This window comes from Vipera ursinii, assembly GCF_947247035.1.
Source record: "Vipera ursinii genome assembly, chromosome: 1".
NCBI lineage: Eukaryota > Metazoa > Chordata > Lepidosauria > Squamata > Viperidae > Vipera > Vipera ursinii.
Genome location: NC_139512.1, coordinates 206,727,238 through 206,747,619, shown reverse-complemented (window position 1 = coordinate 206,747,619; position 20,382 = coordinate 206,727,238). Strand labels below are relative to the sequence as shown.

At 39.0% G+C, this 20,382-nt stretch overlaps 1 protein-coding gene and 1 long non-coding RNA gene across 2 annotated transcripts; one reads left to right on the top strand and one right to left on the bottom strand.

The window, feature by feature from the left end:
• Positions 1 to 1,234: 1,234 nt before the first annotated feature.
• CPB2 (carboxypeptidase B2) lies at positions 1,235 to 19,401 on the bottom strand (the record flags this gene model as incomplete). Its single annotated transcript, XM_083349146.1, has 11 exons — positions 1,235 to 2,723; positions 2,812 to 2,896; positions 5,121 to 5,323; positions 6,673 to 6,763; positions 8,278 to 8,388; positions 10,459 to 10,563; positions 10,943 to 11,044; positions 12,493 to 12,601; positions 12,716 to 12,840; positions 15,726 to 15,801; positions 19,325 to 19,401. The coding sequence occupies 11 exons, from the start codon at positions 19,399 to 19,401 to the stop codon at positions 2,539 to 2,541; spliced, it is 1,269 nt and encodes a 422-aa protein (XP_083205272.1). The 3' UTR covers positions 1,235 to 2,538.
• On the top strand, positions 7,684 to 10,420 carry LOC310632152. The gene is made up of 3 exons (XR_014490795.1): positions 7,684 to 7,944; positions 9,074 to 9,371; positions 9,716 to 10,420. It is a non-coding gene; the product is annotated as an uncharacterized lncRNA (long non-coding RNA).
• Positions 19,402 to 20,382: the final 981 nt, after the last annotated feature.

Here is a 20,382-nt window from a genome sequence, read left to right as displayed (position 1 = left end):
AAAGAGCAGTCAGGGTTGATCTCCTCTAGGACTGACCGGTTTGATCGCCTTGCAGTCCAAGGGACTCGCAGGAGTCTTCTCCAGCACCATAGTTCAAAGGCTTCAATTCTTTGGCGCTCAGCCTTTCATATGGTCCAGCTTTCACTGCCATACATTGCAACTGGGAAGACCATAGCCTTGACTATACGCACTTTTGTTGACAGGGTGATGTCTCTGCTTTTTAGTGTGCTGTCTAGATTTGCCATGGCTTTCCTCCCAAGGAGCAAGCGTCTTAATTTCTTGGCTACAGTCCCCATCTGCAGTGATCTTGGAGCCCAGGAAAATAAAATCTGTCACTACCTCCATTTCTTCCCCATCTATTTGCCAGGAATTGAGAGGGCCGGATGCCATGATCTTGGTTTTCTTAATGTTTAGTTTCAACCCAAGTTTTGCACTCTCCTTCTGCACTCGCAACAAGAGGCTCTTTAGTTCCTCTTCACTTTCTGCCATTAGAGTGGTATCATCTGCATATCTTAGGTTGTTGATGTTTCTTCCGGCAATCTTAATTCCAACTTTTGATTCATCTAGCCCTGCCTTTCTCATGATGTGCTCTGCATATAAGTTAAATAGGCAAGGCGACAGTATACAGCCTTGCCGGACTCCTTTCCCAATTTTGAACCAATCAGTGGTTCCATGTCCAGTTCTCACTGTTGCTTCTTGGCCCGCATATAGGTTTCTCAAGATACAAATAAGATGGTCTGGTATGCCCATCTCTTTGAGGACTTGCCACAGTTTGTTATGATCCACACAATCAAAGGCTTTAGCATAGTCAATGAAACAGAAGTAGATGTTTTTCTGGAACTCTCTAGCTTTCTCCATGATCCAGCGTATGTTAGCAATTTGATCTCTAGTTCCTCTGCCTCTTCGAAATCCTGCCTGTACTTCTGGTAGTTCTCGATCCACATACTGCTGGAGTCTAGCTTGTAGGATTTTAAGCATAACTTTACTAGCATGAGAAATGAGTGCAATGGTGCGATAGTTTGAACATTCTTTGGCACTGCCTTTCTTTGGAATTGGAATGTAAACTGATCTTTTCCAATCCTGTGGCCACTGTTGTGTTTTCCAAATTTGCTGGCAAATTGAGTGTAGCACTTTTACTGCATCGTCTTTTAAGATTTTGAATAGCTGAGCTGGAATACTGTCACCTCCACTAGCTTTGTTGTTGCTCAGCTTTTCTAAGGCCCACTTGTTTTTACCTGACTACAATTGCCTCTCCAACCAAGGATGCTTTCTATGATCAGCCAGTAAGAGGCACTTGCGTTCCAAAAGACATAGACCGGTCGGCAAGTTTAGTTTTGGGTGAGATGTTTCTTCAGTGTGCATTTCAATTTGGCTTCACCCAAGACCATCCACAGATGGTCTTCAGACTGTGACCAGAGCTTCAGAGTGAAAATGAGGTGATTCTGTTTGCTTGTTTTATTTCTGCCTTTTCCTTTGTTTTCTTTCTCTTAAATACTCCACTCCGTTATTGGTGCTTTTCTTTCAGTTTATCCGTGTTCTGTGCCATTGGATAACTCGGGGAATATTTTCCCCCTTTGGTCTTTTTCTTAAGATTTGTTCTACCATCTGCAGTCTTAGATTATAATAATCTCTTGCCCAGAGGTGGTGTAATTTAGGCTGTTCTTTAACGAACATAGGAGGCTTGTATCATAAAGAAGATGGACGATGTAAATATTCTCGTTGCCTATAATGGACAAAAGATCCAGTTGCAAGTGTGATCTATTTGTGCTATTAAGATCATTATACCGTAATTATAAAATGTTAAGATGGTTTTGTTTATTGGCTCTTGTCAAAATTGCTTAATGTTGCTGGCTGAAGCACTGACAGAGTGTCTCAGCACCACACGGTTGCCAAATTATGAAGAAAAAGTATTTTATATTCCTCCTCAGTTGGGAATAAGTACCACTGTAAAGCCTCATTTTCATGCATGTTTGATCCTCTGCTTGCAGGTTCTGTGACATTTTGACATAGTGCACTGTTAAGGCTGCGTTCTTCCTTTCTAGAAAAAGGCCTAAAAATTTGGCCGTTTGCCTTTGAATGTACTTACATGGAAATCAATTATTTCTAATAGCACTGTTGTACTTCAGAAATGATCTAAAAGAAAATTTTAAACCTTGCACAAAGATAGCACTATTTTGCTATTCATTAAAGCAGCCACAAGTCTTTTTAGGCTTCCAGCTTAGCAATTCCCCCCCCCCCCAAAAAAAATGCAGCTACCTTAAGATTCCCAATTGACCCTTTAAAGCAGTCACATCTTTCTTCAGGTTTATATGGGGGGAAAAGCTGCAACTTCTTTAACAGAGTTGAACGTGAGCTATGTTCACGTGAGCTGGAAAGCCATTCTTCAGAATCAGGTTTGAAGAGCCTCATCACCCATACTATTAATCATAAATAACATGAAAAATAAGCTTTATTTGAAATTAAAATAGTAACCAACATGTATCGGGTGGTCTTGTGTACAATGCTGTGGTATATAATGCTAAAATGGAATTACATGTTTTACATATTTTTATTCACGTGTGAAGCTATAGTTTTGATTCCGGTGATCGCTTCATAGCAGGTCGGCTTAATGAGATGCTGAGGAAGTAAGAATCCATATCTTCCCCTGTCCCGAAGCTCAAAAGTAAAAGAATACTTAATACCATGGTCGTAAGCCCAATCATCTGAACCGCCCGGAGCTAAATCTGTGAAGGAAACCAGAAGTATTAATGGCCCAAGCTCAGCAAAGGCCTGTTGATAAAAGGAGGTAGTTCATGTTTTTACTGTACTTACAGATGGTTTGTGCACCGGAGCCTGCCACGTAGCGGTTGTGGTATGTGTTTCTAATCGCATTAGTCACTTGGTTTGCCACCAGTTGCTGAAAAGTAGAGAATTGGTTAATTCAATCATCATTGAGAGTTTATGTTTCAGTCTGATTGCAAAAAGAGAGAGTTGTCCCAAAAAAAGACTGGTCTTGTTCTGGATGTTCGTGAGCTGCCTTTTACATTAAAGTTCCCAACGATGGCCCAGAGATTTTGAATTCTTCACAACAAAATTAAAAGTTGTACATTTTTATAGAAAACATAAAAGCTAAAGCGGCGAGTAAGCAGAAAAGATGTCAGTCCTAGACTTAGCGCGCTTGAGATTAAAATCCAAACTGTGGTTTACCTTGATGTAAATAAAAACTAGGCTATTGTGTGCCCGTGGCTTTTTATTCATCTCCCTATTTCCAACGATTGCATGCTTTTGAACTTTGCCCTTTGCTTTTGTGTCCTTTTCGCAAGTTCTGTTATGTCTGCTTGCTTTGGTTCGTGGTCTGAAATCTCTTTTTTTGCATTATGGCTGACATTGTTTTCTGGGGTGGGTGGGTAGGGGGGAATCTAAAATGTGCAAGACAACATTGTCTTTTATTTATCAAAACCAGCATAAAATGTGACTGCAGAAATAAATTTAATTTTGAATATAGTAGTTAATATTGGTCTGATAGTAGAACAGATGCTGTTGACAGACAAACTTTTGGGTTTCCCAAAGCTGAGCCTCTGCAACAGATTGTGAGATTACAGGAGGAGAAGAGCAAAAGAAGAACATTGTCCTTGTGGAGCAGCCCTTTATTTTATTGAATGCCAGCAGCCATGGAGAAAACATTACATTCCAATCTCAAACTTGCAAACTTTTAAGATGTGTGGACTTCAACTCTCACAAATGAGTTCACCTCTGAAAAATGCTGGCTGGGGAATTCTGGGAGCTAAAGTCCAAACGTGATGTTTGAGATACACCGTTCTAAATGCAGTGAGCTTTCAGAATTACACAGTGACAACTCTTGAAGAGTACAGGAAAAAGCAAAATTCTTTTGTCAGTAAAGCCAGACAATCTCTGTGTGTAGACTCTAATAACAAAGTTCTGCATCCTTAAAAGATGCTATCATTGCCGAGAGCAATTAATTGCAGTCCTAAGTCTGATGTGTTTGCCATTTGATTATTTACTTTTCTTTATAAAAAATAAAGATTTGTTTACTTACTTAATCACTTACTCTCTTTGACTTCAACATTGTTTGGCATTTTAGTTCCTTAACTTTTTCATTATTTGTAGTAATTAAAAAGTAATACTTCATGACAAACAGCGTACTCACTTCTTTCTCCATTATACTAGTTTAATATAATGTATTAAAATAGTTATCTGTTTTAATATATTATTTCTGTTATATGTTGTAATCAGTCACAAACTTGCAACAACCATGGTTTCAGTTCTTGATCCATTCTAGTGGGGTAGATTCCCTGGCGTGGATGTTGGATAAAGCCTGGCTTACAAACATTCGTCTCAGGAGAAATACTCAACACATGTGTTCTTGTTTGGACCTGATTGACATGCATCCATCATACAAATTTGCTTCTGTACTATGTAGTGTCATGTCGCCTAGCTGCTATTGTGCTATAAATTTCAGTGTAATTCCCCTGTACTTAGATATGAAAAGTGCAAATGCGCTACGAATGGTGTCTTACAAGAATGTGTATTTTATACACTTGTTCTGAATATTCTATATTCCTCTCAAACCTGAAGCATCCTTCGAAATGATTAATATAGTGGATGCATGGATACGGCTGCAAAAGTCTGTTTTCTTGGTAAATTCATAAAAGCCAAAAAATAAGGCAGCTGTGTTATGATTCAGTTAGGATATGGGGATAGATAGTTGCTTGTTGTGAGAATAATCACACAGGGGAAGAAGTTAGAAACTTGATTGTAGCTTATGGCAATTTTCCATTTCAGCTGACTGTAGCAAAGTATTTTATATAGAAAGCATGCTGTATTTTCAGACCGTATGATTCTGTTTTGTAAACAATGGCTTGCTGTATTCAAATGAAAGAAGTGGAAGAGGAAGAAGCATGAAAACCTAGCTAAGGTGCCATTGCTACTTGCTTTTATAACAATATGACCAGCCACAACTTCTTGTTGACATGGGCAGGTACTTAGCGACTCGGCAGTTAGCCACTTCTTTTAAGGAAGAAGTGCCCTTTGTATTCTTTCTTTCAGGAAATAAAAATCCCAGTCCAAAAATAATTGCAAAGGCCCTCTTCAACTCAAGACTGAAAAAGACGGGTTCTTACCAGCTCATCGTGATCTTTAGATTTATTTTTAGTATATGAATATGGAAACAGAACCATCTGGGAGTAAGAGTGCATTGTTAGGTATGCTTTAATACGATCCTTGTGCTTTCTGAGAAAATTGGCCACGGCTTTTACTTCTGGTTCAGATTCTGGGTAAGGTCCACAGTAAGTCTCTTGACAGTCATCTCTAGATGCACCTTTTCCTTTATTTAAGAAAAAAAAATAAAAGCTTTAATTAGCTTAAATTTATGGGATCCAGGGGCAATAAATGGAAAACATGATGTATTTATTTATTTATGCTAGAGCCTGAAACTGAGTGAAGTTCTTATAGGTTGTTGGTGCAAAGGGGTCCTCAAATCTCACTCTGCTACTGCTAATCCTGTATTATCTGCGGGACCGTCTGCTGCCAGGGACGACTTCCCATCGCCCAGTGCGCTCACACAGAGAGGGCCTCCTCAGGGTGCCGTCGGCCAGACAATGTCGGCTGGTGACCCCCAGGGGGAGGGCCTTCTCTGTGGGAGCGCCAGCCCTTTGGAACCAACTCCCCCTTGAGCTTCGGGTGGCCCCGGACCTCCGGTCCTTTCGCCGCGACCTCAAAATGTTCCTTTTCCATCAGGCTGACCTGGATTGATGATGGGTTTTTAAAAGTTTTAATTTTTAACTGTAATTAATATTTGGGGCTGTTATTTAATTTTTTCTTAACTTCCCTGCATTATTTAAACAATTTCCTTCCTGACTCCTTAAAAATTGCAACTTGAGGACAAACATGGAAGGGCATGAATGGCCTCTGCAGTATTTTCAGTATTGGGTATTTTCACAAAAATAATGGTGCAGGGAAGTAGTTGGTGTCTCTTTGGTATACTGTGGCTGTTTTGTATGTGACATTTTGCTCCTGAGCTTCACTTTAAGAAAAAAGACAGCTTCACTTGAGGATGAAAACAGGGTACCATCTGCCTCCTCCACCTTGCAACTAACTGAAGCTACTGGAAAACCTTCATCACTGGGTGAATCTAGAAGCTTTTCTGATGTAATATATGGACCCACATTTTTTTTATTCTTGTACATTTTTCCAAGCTATTGAGATCTACTTCAGCCTTCTCCAGTCAAATGTACACCAGAACTGTTGTGATGGTACCCCTGACCCTGACCATATGGACTGATGATTGTATGTGTAGTTCAACACAGTCTTGTGGAATGTTATATGAGTAATTCTATGCCTATGTATAGGAAAATAAAATGGAATTCAGTGGTGTTTAACATAGGATAGGCTTGGAGAGCATTTTATATATCAAGTGGAGTATGAGACTTGTTTTCCCCAAGTATATGTAGATCAGTTTATACTTTATTACTGCAATAAATATTTCATACTGCATAGTGCCTGTGTGTATGTACATACAAACATCCAGGGCTTTTTTTCTCATAGAACGCTCAGAACGGAGTTCCGGCACCTTTTTTGGATGGAACCTTGTAGGGTAGGCAAGGCGGGTTGTATGACATGTGTGAGTTCCGGCACCTTTTTCTTTTACAAAAAAAAGCACTGCAAACATCTTACCACACCAGCCTGCATCGAAATTGCGATTCATATCTGTCCCAATGCACTTGTTGTTGCCATGCTGGGAGCGGCTTTTTCTCCACATTCGATTCTGTAGGTAACACACACACACACACCAGTCCCCAAGTATGTCAGTATTTTAATGTTAAGATCACCAATACATAATTTGTAACCCAAAACATAGCACATAACTAACTGCACCTTGGAAACAAGGCTTCCAAAAGAACCACCTGTTGATATTGCAGTGTTTTCTGAGCTGGCAAAGTGCGCTATTGCAAATCCTAAGGTTGATCCGCAGAAGCAAGTAAATGTGTGCGTAAATGAGTCAAAACTGCTACAGTATTTGTTTTGATTGCGGGCACCGGAGCCAAAGTAATACACATTGCAAACAAAAAGAGGAAGCATTTGTAAGAGCATGAAATCTCGAATCTAGTACTAAGGCCATTAATGCTCCAAGACAGTGCTGTTGGCAGTCCCAAGTTTGAAAAATAGATGACTGTAGTAAGAAATCCATGCCTATTGAGCAGAAGCATCTTTCTGGTTAAAGTTAAACGTCGGTGAACGTGCCTGTTTCACATTACAGTAATTAGGCCAAGGAGAACTTGGGACCAACGTACCTCTCTCTGTCCATCTACCCCATATATTTTCCTAATGTGTTCAGGAGAGTTGCTTTTCACCTTTTTCTTCCCTGCGACAATCTGGGACTGAGATGGGACTGAGATTCTAAAGTCACACATCGTGTTAAACATCGGCACAAGGGTTTAGAGTTAGAGAAAACTGTAACCATGTGTACAACCACTGTGGTAAGGGTTCACCATGGGCTAAGCTAAGAACTAGCCGCATTAGAGTTTACCAGGTTTCTGAACCAAACCAGAATGTATAGGTTATCAAGTTCATCTAATGTGAAGTGAAGATATAAATCAAGGTAGCTTAAAACTAAACACTCAGCTATTGCTAAACCCATCTTGCAGATCCAAATGAGTATCAGCAACCTATTGGAAAGTAGAATTATCTTGCCTTATCTTTCTCTTTGGATGTACAGTACACTATCAGGCAAGGTTCCTGTCATTCATCTGTGGGCCAAGATGAATTCCTAGATTTTCCCTGCTTTCACGAGGTGCAGGATTTTGTTGAGATGGAGCCCCAGTGAAAGAAAGCCAAAAGTGAAGCTCATGGCTAAGTTTGAAACCTGCACCAAATTTGGAAATAAATTGTTCCAGCATCAAGCACAAATTTAGACAAGGAATACATTTATAAAAAGTATTCTTTTTTGTAAGTATACTTATAAAAATACATTTAATAAATAAATATTGTGAGCATACTTATTTATTAGAACCAGCATCTAATTCCCGGAAAATAAGGTCAAAGAATGAATCTGAAATTAGGAGTTAATTTTTTTGTATGTGATTTAGTAGGAAATTTGCATTCCCTCTTCCAGCAACATTTAAAAGAAAAGAGGCAATCCTGCAGCACAAACCTTATCGATTTGAATACTGTGCTATGATGCATAACATAATGCGGCATTGTAAAAAGTCATCTCAGTGTAGATTATTTGGACTTTCCAGATCAAATTTCATAATATATCTAGAAAAGTTTTATACTTACAGTAGTCCATGTATACTCATAACCATCCACATTCATTATTGGCATCACATAGAAATCAAGGTTCTGTAGGAGACCTGCCATTGTTACATCCCTGTTTAGAAATTGTGTAACCTAGAAGTGGATGCAAAAATAAGATTTAATGGAAACTGCTGGATGGATTGCTATGTCCAATCAATTATTAAGGCATGTCGATCAGAAGGTCGGCAGTTTGACGGGTCGAATCCTGAGTGCCATGTAACAGAGTGAGCTCCTGTTACTCGTCTCAGCTTCTGCCAACCTAGCAGTTCGAAAGCAGGTAAAAATGCAAGTAGAAAAATAGGGACCACTACGGTGGGAAGGTAACAGCGTTCCGTGCGCCTTTGGCGTCTAGTCATGCCGGCCACATGACCACGGAGACGCCCTCGGACAAGCGCTGGCTCTTCGGCTTTGAAACAGAGATGAGCACCGGCCCCTAGAGTTGGAAACGACTAGCACGCATGTGTGGGGGAATCTTTACCTTTTTAATATTTGATCATAGCTACATTCTAATTTGCATAATTCTATGTAAAGGGGTTGCAACCCACTCATTTTTAGGTTGTCTTTTGCTGCCTCTGGTAAACAATTATGCTTCACCAACAGCATGTGTCTGATCCTGTTATTAAATAATTATGGAGAAATTTCTCCTGCACTCCACTCGTTGGAATTTTCTTCTCCTTTTTCCTCCAAGAGCTCCTACATAGCATAACTAGGACTGGAAAGAATTTATAAGTGAGAAGAAAGTATAACTTCATCCTATCACTTTTTGTCCTGTTTTCAGAACTCAGGACAGACTTCTTCTCAACGTAGTGCGAAGTCAGATATGTTGGATTACAACTCCCACTATACTAAGTCAATGGATGATAAGGGATTTAACAGAAGGAGAGTGCCACAAACTGAAGAAGGTGGAGTCTCTGCGGATTTTACTCCGCTAGTTGTCATATTTTACCCCGCTAGTTGGCTGTAGGAGGCAGTGTTCATCTCTGTTTCAAGGCCATTGCGCCAACGTTGTCTGAAGACCTTTTCATGGTCAGGTGGCCAGCATGATGTCATGGAGTGCTGTCAACCTTCCCACCGAAGTAAGTAGTAGCTAGTTTTCTACTTTCAGTTGCATGCTTTCAAACTGCTATGTTGGCAGGATAGGAGCTCCTCCTGTCATGTGGCTGGGCTGCCAGCTTTCCAGCCAACGAGCCCAGCCTCTCAACCAATCAGCCACCACACCTCCCCTGAAGAAGGAGAAAGCTTGCCTTTTAAAAAGGCCTTTTATAAGGCTCTGAATTATTTACTTGCCATAAAAATTTCCCACTGTGCCTCAGAGTCACACTCCAAGGGCGAAGTTTAAAGATGAGGAGATCTAGTTGCTTAGTAGTTATTGCCATTGCTTCTCACTGCTTGGGTTAACGGTTTACCTTATATCCTGTAGGATCCCAAGAAGAATGAGGAATTCTACCAGAGAATATAGACTGAACTGGTTTTGTATGCTTTTAATCTGTTCCCTACTTTATCCTTTTAAACTGATTTATGCAAAAAACATAATGCCTGGAATTAATCCATTATCTGAATATGCATACTATGATAAAGTGCATGACCTGATGTCTTGTCACACACTAGGCTTAAATGGTTGGCTAGTTTATGCATCAGGGTGTCACATGAACACCTTCATTGTTGACCTACTGACTTTTTTGTTTTCTTTTGATGGTATGTGGGAATGACCTCTGAAGATGAGGAAGACCTGCAACCAGAGATATGGTCAGATAAGAGGCAACTTAGCCCACCACAGGAATGGGAACATGTCAACCATCTCAGAAGAGACCCTAGTTTCTTGGACTGTAAAGCGACAGGGGAAAAGTGTACTTTCAAATATTCAAGGTTGATGTCAGCCTTACATGGTAACACGTCCAAATAAGAAGCACGGCCAGTTGAATTAATTCTATTTTGTTGCAAGTTTAAATTCATTTACAGAATCTTCCTTTATTTTTGTCTCAGCCTTCTACCTTCTCTTTAAAATAAATAAAAGACTCCCAAGTTCCTTGGGAGCCAGAACCCATGTTTATTTATCGAATTCTGAAAAGCACCACCCTTTTTCTTTTGTATCCTTGGTAGGTAGATATGTATGTGTCACTTAGTAGATACTTAAAAAAAAGAAAAAGAAATCCATCAACTTACGTGTCCTATAAACCAGAGACAACAAGCTGGCGAAATCCATTCTCTTGCATGGATTCCACAATCAATCCAGATGGCGTTTTTGGGAGTTCTGTTTCTATTTGAAAGCTAATAAAAAGGGAATGTAATGGCATAGGTTCCCAAGAGCATGCATGGCTACTTGATTATACTTATTATCCTAAATCAACACTACTTGTAAAATAGTTTTCAAAATAACATGTTACTTTCAAGTTTTGATATCAATGCAACCAGCAAAAAATTAAAATGGTTTCTCTCCTGAAAATAAAATCAAAATCCAGTGAAAGAAAATAGTAGGGGAGTTTCCAGCTCTCTTGAGTCCATTTTCTCAATGAATCAAGTCATTTCAGTTGCAATTGGGCATACCCACTTGGCATCTCCAGAGAGGTTCTCAAATTGCCTTGATTCCATTTCTACCTGATTCCCTGTTTCACTTTCTGAAGGAATTTTGAAGTTTGGCCAAGCATACCTTCAAAACATAAAGCGGACGTTTATCAAACGAATGTCCAATATGTATCTTTTGGATGATAGCAGGATATCTTGCAGCTATTTCATCCATCCATGTATATATCTAAAAGATAAAATGGCTCTTTCAACAGAGACAAGGCATTTTTAAATTCTGAAGCAACAACTTCCTACCATTATTCCACCAGTTAATTCCAGATGACATAGATAGGATCCCAACTATTTTTCATGTCCTTCCTAATTTTTTCCAGGGTGATTGTATATAAAGCACAGACCATACCAGGTTCCATGAAGCTGGGATACAACAAGTATTTCTGAAGGTCAGAACAGCCATTTAGGCAATTTGTGTTCCAACAATTAAAAGAGAAAAATAATGATAGAGGCAGGAAAAAGTAATTGGTGTGACCCAACTCTGTTCCTGCAATATAGCTACAACAATACCTAGCAAGTTTACTTTATAGGTTTAACGTAATGATTTGAAAAAGATAAAACATGGATATATTGTTGCTTATTTAAACACCATTTTTATTGTTGTTAAAAGGTTCTTGAGATGATTAAAAGCATTATATTAGTGGTACAAGATATAGGTTCCAAAACTCAGGACAGTCACAAAATGATGGCAGCAAATGAGGGTTTATGGGTACCACCTAGGGATTTTTTTTCCTTAAGTAAATTCTAATGAAAATGGAAATAACCAGTCCAAATATTATTCCTCATAATGGAAATCATGTTTATGTTTTAATAATGCTTGGTGCATTTGTATTTGTTTTTCAGACTATAAGCTCATGTACATTTATTAAGAAGCAAAGTTCACACTGCGTGACTAAACTCTGAAGGTGCATACATAAGATTGCTACATATGTTAGGTCTTAGCTTTTACATGATATCCTTAGTGTATGAAAATAAGCATAACATTTGACTTGCCTATCCGGCATAAAAAATAAAGAACAAAATGAAAATAATAGGATCTTTCTCTAGCAAACCACCATGTATTTACCTTAAAGGCCTTATGGAAAAAAAAACCTCAACAGTCTTCCCAAAAACCTCAAAGGAAGATGCCATTACAATTTTAGGCTGGGTGGTGGGGGTCAGAGTTTCCTCTTAGCTGCATTTTATACCAATTGCAGCGTCCAAGTACAGTAGTCTTGAAACTAAATCTTTTGAAAAAGTAGTCCAGGGTAGCGGTGATGAAGGTGTGAGAGTTGTATGGCCAGGACTTCCCACTCCAGTAGGACCCCAACTGGTAAACCAACCAAATGCGGCCAAAGGTCCCCCTAGTCTTACTCTCCCTCCATGAATCCAGGAGAACTCCCAAGTTGCAGGACTAAGTTCCAGCCAGCCAGACGGCCTCTTGAGAAATAGCTACTCTGTCTTCTTTCAATTCAGTTTGGTCAACTGCATGGAGCAATTATTGGCTCATGGCATCTGGTGAAGATGTTGGTTGGTTGACCTAAATGACCTTATGACTATTTCATTATGAAATCCTTGGTTCGAAACTCCTTGAGAATCCACCACAGTTTTGGGAATAAAGAAATGAAATACATCAAGTCTTACCACTTTCAGAGAATGATATTGTTCATAGAATGAAATAGAAGCGCGGGGTGTAACACTGTCATTGACAGCTTGTAGGTCAATAATTTTCTGAACATCTTCCAGAGAAATTCTGAAAAGAAAGAGCAGAAAGGTTCCTTAGCTTTGATGACACGAACATACAAAAAAAAATGGCTTGATAGTATCCTACTCGCAGGCATGGAGAGCAGGACAGAAAGTATCATACCTGAATAAAATGGCAGATCGGTTAAGCTCCGCTTTCACGTCATCTACATCGGAAACATTGACGTAAAAATGTACCTCCTTATTCTTTACAATGTTCTCAGGGGAAACAGGTTGCCAAAGCACAATCTATTTTGAAAAGAAAGAGAGTGACATGTAGAATGGGGTAATTACTTGTTATACTTTCTCATGGCAATCTGTTTCATCTTGCAGCCTTTATGTTATGCTCTTTTCATGCAAAATATTTTGAGAGACGTAGTTGGGGGCTTCCTTTCTGCTGTTTCTGGAACTAAACTTAAAAGTAATATGGCAGAAAACTGGTAATTTCCCATCATATCTACCTTGGTTTTGCTACTTCAATTTACACACTAATTCTCATTGCGTGATACCATCTATTTAATATAAATTGGAAGAAGCAATAATGATTTTCCCCTTGCCATCATCATAACTGTTATGTACTGGGCTCTTAAGGAATACCATGTGGGTTTCTGGAGCAGCTAACTGCTCTCCAGCAACCCAGACTACAAGTCTCCTGTGCTGCAATTGGCTATCTCCAGGCGGCACTGGTTGATTCAAGCCTATTGGCTGCCACCTAGGGGCTAGACTATATATTGCGGCTGGTTGCAGCCTTTTCCCCAGTACAGTTTCTGCACGAAATAAACTATGAGTTACCTTGTACTCAGCTTTGTGTCTTCATTCCTGTGCCAAAGAACCCACTATTTAACAATAACTATTCCGCATTTGCCTATCCCTATAAATACATTAACTAAAGGGACATCACATATCTTTATCTTAGTCCCTGCTCAAAATTGCTAACCTAATAATATGTTTTTGCTTCAGTTCTACCTCAGTCTAGGAATAGATTTTAGCTCCACACTTATGCAAAATCTTCCACAATTATAGCTTATTCATTTTATTACACACTTTTTTCTATCAATAAATGTATTTTATCTTTCTCACATTCAAACACTTTTCAGTGACTCGCTGGCATAAACCTGCAGGGCTTTTCCTGAATTTTGCTGTCATCTCTTGCCATCTGTCAACCAAACGTCTGCAAAAGAGCTTCTTGGGCACACCTAACTCATTAATTCCCACTCCCACACACACACTCCCCCCAGTTTTTGCATATACTTTTGCTACCTTAAGCTTTGTGCAGGGGAACAATAAAAGCATTCTTCCAGTTGCCAGACAGAGATGCAATCTTCACATATACTTTTGGTAAGGGCTGAAGATGGCAATGTGACAAATAAGGATAGGCAGAACCCTTGTGCTAAGATGGAAGAGGTGCCAGTCTTAGAGGCTGGGAAACAAATCTTAGCATTCATTGGTTCAAAACAATGAACCAAGGGAAAAAAAGGATTAACTCCTAGGGCTGAGGTACATACATATACAGGGTTTCTTTCCTGTGCCCTTCTATCTTCTGAGCATGTATGACTTGGTGGTACCTTCCATAAAGCTATCCCAAAGATGCTTTTTTTCATGAGGCAACTGGACTTTTTAAAAGGCAAATAGCTTCCAGAAAGTTATTTAAGTGTCAGCAAGTGTCAACTTACTGTAGAAAGGAGGCTACTCACTGCTGTAGAGAAAATCTGACACAGGTAAAGCAGGTTGCACAGCCAGTTTCACCTTTTAACCATAAGCAAACCAACTCCCTCTCCTCTCCTCTCCTCTCCTCTCCTCTCCTATTCTATTCTATTCTATTCTATTCTATTCTATTCTATTCTATTCTATTCTATTCTATTCTATTCTATTCTATTCTATTCTATTCTATTCTATTCTATTCTATTATCATTCCTCCAGCTTCTCTCTCTATATCTATAGTCTTCTTGCTTTTTAACTTTCTCATCGATTATTTTAGTAGTAGTATTTTCTTGGACACTAACAATTGTAGCGTTCATTTCAATTCTACTCTTCAATATATCTCTATCATTCCCTTAGAAAGCTCTAAAATACTCTCTGGCATTCCCTGTTTCAATTTCATCCCATTTTTAAATTTTATTTTTAATTTCATTCATTCTGCTGCAGGCTCCTTATTTTGGCCTCATTTGCCCATTTCAGAAACAAAATGTCTGTTCCTTGTGATCCTTCAGGATATTCTGCATAATCTCTTCTTTTCTCGGTACACATCGTATCTTTTAATCTTTTTTGCAGGAATTACTTTTCTATATGCTTTTCTTCACCCTCTTCTGTATCAATTTTCGCAAACATATTGTCTCAAAATATCAAACATATTTTCTCTTATAGGCCATTAGTGTAACTCCACGTATTTCCATGTGATGATAATTTAGATTTAATATAGCTGCCTATTCCAGTGGATGTACAGTATAACTCTTTGTTTTGTTCCAAGCAATTTCTGCATCCACTTTAAGTCTACTTACTATGCATTTTAATGAGAGATTAATTTATCCCCCAATATATTTATAGGGAACCTATATAAACTTTCTTTTCTGCATTTTTTCTACTTTCACTCCTACATTTCATCTTTTTTCCTTTCCTTCTTGTCCATTTTTGTTTCTTAAGCTCCATTCTAAATACGGATAGTCCTCTACTTACAACCACAATTTTCTTGTCAGAGGGCCACAAAAGGTGACAACATAACCCTGGGACACTGCAACTGTCATAAACATAAGTTAATTGCCAAGTGTCTGAATTTTTGACCATGTGACCATATGAATGCTGCAACGGGTGAAAAGTGTGTAAAATGGTCATAAGTCATTTTTTTTCCAGTCCCTTGTAAATTTGAACAGTCACTAAATGAACTGTTGTAAGTCAAGGACTACTTGTACTACTTTAAATGGTCCTAAATGAATAGTGTATTCAGACTAAGTTTATCTATCAACCTAAGCTGTTGATTATTAATCAACCCCAACTGGATTTGTGCTAAATTGTTTATTAACCAACATGGTTCATTTCACATCACACTAAGCCAAAAGTAAATTCACCCCATTAGTTCAATGCAAAGTGAGAACCCAGCCTTTCTGTTCTATATTCATGGCTTGCCAAAAAGCTATTACCTCAAAAGCAGTGGTCAGATTCCGTAGAATGTCTGCTTCTTTGTCAGATTTTGGAAAAGCCCACAAAACCTGATCACTGAAAAAGAAGGAATGAGAGTGCAAAGATCTGAGCTGCAAAAACCATGAACAGAAATTATGAATTTCCCCTCTCTGAATGACTGAGCAGCCATGAATGTACATAGACTCCCAATAATGTTCCAAGGAGCCATTCCAGGAGCTTTGGCCCATCTACTGTGTTTCCCTGAAAATGAGACCGGGTCTTTTTTTTTAACCTCCAAAAGAGGCACCAGGTCTTATTTTTTGGGGGGTGTCTTTTCCACTCACCTCCGGCACTGACAGCCCTGCCCATCTGGCCTACTATTCTGTAGCTCAAAATGGAACTTGGGCCTGTATTTTGCAGACAGTCAGGCCTTTCCAGAAGGCCTCTGCAGCTGAGAACTGAGCAACGGATTCAAACCATAGCTCAGTTTTCGGTTGCAGAGGTCTTCCGGAAAGGCCTGACTCAAAATGCAGGCCTGGGGACGCCACAGAAGAAGTGGGCCAGAAGGAGAGGCCTGGCTGCAAGGTAAGTGGGTGCAAGGTGTGTAGGGCAGCTCCATTCTCCCCCACCTCCGCTCTAGCTTGATTTTTAGGTGTGTGCCTCGCCCCAAAACTAGGGTTTATTTTTGGGGTAGGGCTTATAATAGGCCTAATCCCAAACATCAAGCTAACGCTTATTTTTGGGGTAGGTCTTACTTTCGGGGAAACACAGTAACAGGTGTTGGAATAGCCCACGTTGACTGGGACAGTCCTACTGATCAGCTGGAATGGAGCCTGCATGGAAAATATTGTAGATTTCTCACAGTATGGTTGCATGCAATGATTTAAGCCTCTGCGTGCCTTTTTCAAGGGTCCTTAATGTCAGCGACCCTACACAGATATAGAAGCCTATCAAACTGGAAACTCACTACAGTCAAATGAAATGTCTGAAGGAACCACATAATCTTGAGGATACCGCTAAATATACCGCCCTGCAAAATAGGTCATTAGATCTGTTTTATTTCCTATGGCCATTTTCATTTGAAATGAAAAATCCCTACCACTTATAAATTACTTTGTTGTGAAATTAAGAGTCAGTACTAGCTAAAAACCATGACTTGTATGAAATCAGAAACCATATGAAACTTCGTTACCGAAACCCTGTTTGTTAAAGGAGTGGTCTCTGGCTTCTTTTCCTGGAAGTACCTAATCCCCAACTCTACTGCCTGGAGCCACATAGTTATGAACACTTCTATTTTTATTTTTTATTTGTAAGATAACTTGCCAAGGAAATCAGCTTGTTTGTTAACTCTAGCTAATAGGCTTGAGTTTCAGGTCAAGAAACCGAATTGCTGGGTGTTGCTTTAGCTTTGGGCTTGTTATAACAAATCTCTGCTTGCTGTCTGAAGACCATTTTCTGCCAACAGAAGTAGGGTGGGTGGTGAAACCAGTTAATCTGGGACAAGGTTTTGACTAGTGCTGAATGAGGCTGTCTGGCAAGTCCTTCTAGGCTTCAGCTGAAGTATAAAGCAGAAGTTGGCATGAACTGTGGTTCATAACCTCTCCTCTTTTGCTCCAAGTTCATGGCAACTCTTGTGGATATCTGGTTCTTCCAATGAGAAGGAAGAGAATGAGAACTATCTCTTCTGATTATGGTTGGAAGTACTGAAGGCCACCAAGAAGTCAGAAGAACCAAATGGAAACCCCCATTTTCCATGCTCTCACTTATATCATCACTAGGGTGTTCAAGACTGTTTTCATCCCAAAATTGGGCAAAGTGCTTGATCATAAATAGATTGAAAGATATTTAATCAGTTGCATCCCAGATTACTTGGAGTTGAGATGACATGCATCCCAAAACCTATAACATCTATATAGTCAATTTAACATCTACAAAAATGTAGAGATTCAGTATGTTATGTTAAATTTAATTTTAAAATATTTTTATTGATTTTATTATCCTAATGTATGTGGACTCAAAAATCTAAGTCCTCAATATGGCATCAGGTTGGCTAGATATTTGGCTTGAATTTCATATGAGGCTGTTGGATAACTTTGTAAAGACAATGGAAACTTCTATAACTGAAATTGTTCCGCTGATGGAACAAATTTTGCCACTGAACCTCAGAGCCGAGTAATATCCCTTCCTGGTCATATTCCAACTTTCAGAAATCATTTGGTATACTTCTTGGTATAGATTCATACGAAAAAAAGGAATGACGACTTCTGGAGAAATTGGAGACTGCACTGATGAATTGATTATCCTGGTTTAAAAACAATGAGCTGATTCTAAAACTGTTGATATCTCATTTCTCACTATTATGTGATTCACATGATCTTTCAGAAAACAGTCATGCAGTCTGTTCTTGGGAGATTTCTGGATCAGCTAAACTTGGACAGGAAGAGGACCTAAGTGATAAGATTAAGGCCGCATCGCTGAATAAACATACAAAATGCAGGGGTTAGACAGAGAAAATGCATTCACTCATACAGAATCCATTAGCAATGGTTTTGAGGAAAAACAAGATTTAACATCCAAGGAAAAATTGTGCATGTAATAACTCTTAAATCCACATATAAAATGAGTTTGAGGATTTTAGTTTGATGCCTGTTTATTTTTTAATCTATTGAAGAGAATATATCCTATTATGATATAAAGTTTATTATTAACTTATTAAAGTTTATTTTCTTTGGGAAAGTCCCATATAACGATTTATCAACGATTTGGGACCTGAATGTTAGAAATCACTGAATACTTGGATTACTACCCTCATGTTAATTATATAAAAAGTTAGCAGAAACCTAATTGCCTGTTTATTTTTTAATCTATTGAAGAGAATATATCCTATTATGATATAAAGTTTATTATTAACTTATTAAAGTTTATTTTCTTTGGGAAAGTCCCATATAACGATTTATCAACGATTTGGGACCTGAATGTTAGAAATCACTGAATACTTGGATTACTACCCTCATGTTAATTATATAAAAAGTTAGCAGAAACCTAATTGCTTGAGAGAAGAAAAAGAAGAGGATTTAGTATTGTCTATGGAGATTCTCAGTCATCCAGGTCATGGTTGTCCCAAAGATGCTTTTTTAAGAGGCGATTGGACTTTCTTGTTTTTCTTTGAAGACCTTTCCTTCCATTATCCACCATCCAGTCAGAGCTGAAGAAGCTTGCTGGATGAGAAGCAAAATGTCTTCAAAGAAAAACAAGAAAGTTCAGTTGCCTCTTGAAAAAAGCACCTTTGGGACAGGATATAGTATTGTTTTTTAATTAAAAATATATTCTGTTTCAATCAGAAAGGTGTTGTTTCCTCATTTTAGGTGGCAATTTTTAAAAACATTCTAAACTGACTTGTTAATAGACAGTTCTGCTCTGTCTTGAGTTTAGTCTCACTGTGTTTCATATATTGGCATTATAATTTATCTATGCTACAAGCTTCTCATTATGACTCTTCTCCCCACAATAATTTGGCAATATACAATAAAGTTCTGATCTCTCCATCCATTTATTTGGGCATATGTCCTTATTTTCTGGAAATATTTCCTATCTTTCTCACTAAAAGATAAATACATACCTCTGGGAAGCAGAAACTGAGGTCTTTTGATTGAAGATTGATACCAAACATAAAAGGAAAAAATATAGAGCAGCCATTTGCAATGAAACCAAGAGAAATAGTGAAGGTTGGTGACTTTGTTGATTTTCTAAAGTCTATATTGAAAGAATGGTTAAAATTTAATATTCTCTCTCTTTCTCTCTTTCTTTCCCCCTTCTGGCAACTCCCTTTTCCTCAATCTGAATCTGGGCAGTTCATATTTTTGTTAATAATGATAATTGCTAGCATGTGCAATTCTGATTGATTGCTAGAGTTAACAAAATTATACTTTGATCCCTGTAGCATGAATTTTATGCTTATCTTTAACTGGGCAGGAAGCAAAGGACATTCTCTTCTCATTGATTAATTTATTCATAACATATATAACATCTTCCCATTGGCATTCGGTGAATCACAATGTCCTTATTTAATAAAATGGTGTAACTATGCTTTGAATTCAGCAGGTAGGTCTGGTCATGGTATCTCGAATACTGGAAAAGGGGAAGAATATACCGTAGTAACCAAAATGATTAAGGAGTTGCAGCAGAGAGATGTAAAACAATCCATCAGCCTAGAAAAGAACGAAGATTTCTTTTTCTCAGAATGGCATGATGATCAAAAAATTCATGGAGAGGCTGTGTAACTCAATTCATGGTCTCTCTCTCTCCCTCCCTCCCTCCCTCCCTCTCTCTCTCTCTCCCTCCTTCTCTCTCTCTCTCCCTCCCTCCCTCCCTCTCTCTCTCTCCCTCCTTCTCTCTCTCTCTCCCTCCCTCCCTCCCTCCCTCTCTCTCTCTTCCTCCCTCCCTCCCTCTCTCTCTCTCTCCCCCTCCTCCTCTGTCTCTGCCTCCCTCCCTCCCTCTCTCTCTCTCTCTCTCCCTCCTTCTCTCTCTCTCTCTCCCTCCCTCCCTCTCTCTCTCTCCCTCTCCCTCCTTCTCTCTCTCTTTATCTCCCTCCCTCCCTCCCCCCCCTCTCTCTCCCTCCTTCTCTCTCTCTTTATCTCCCTCCCTCCCCCGTCTCTCTCCCTCAAATCAATGTTGATT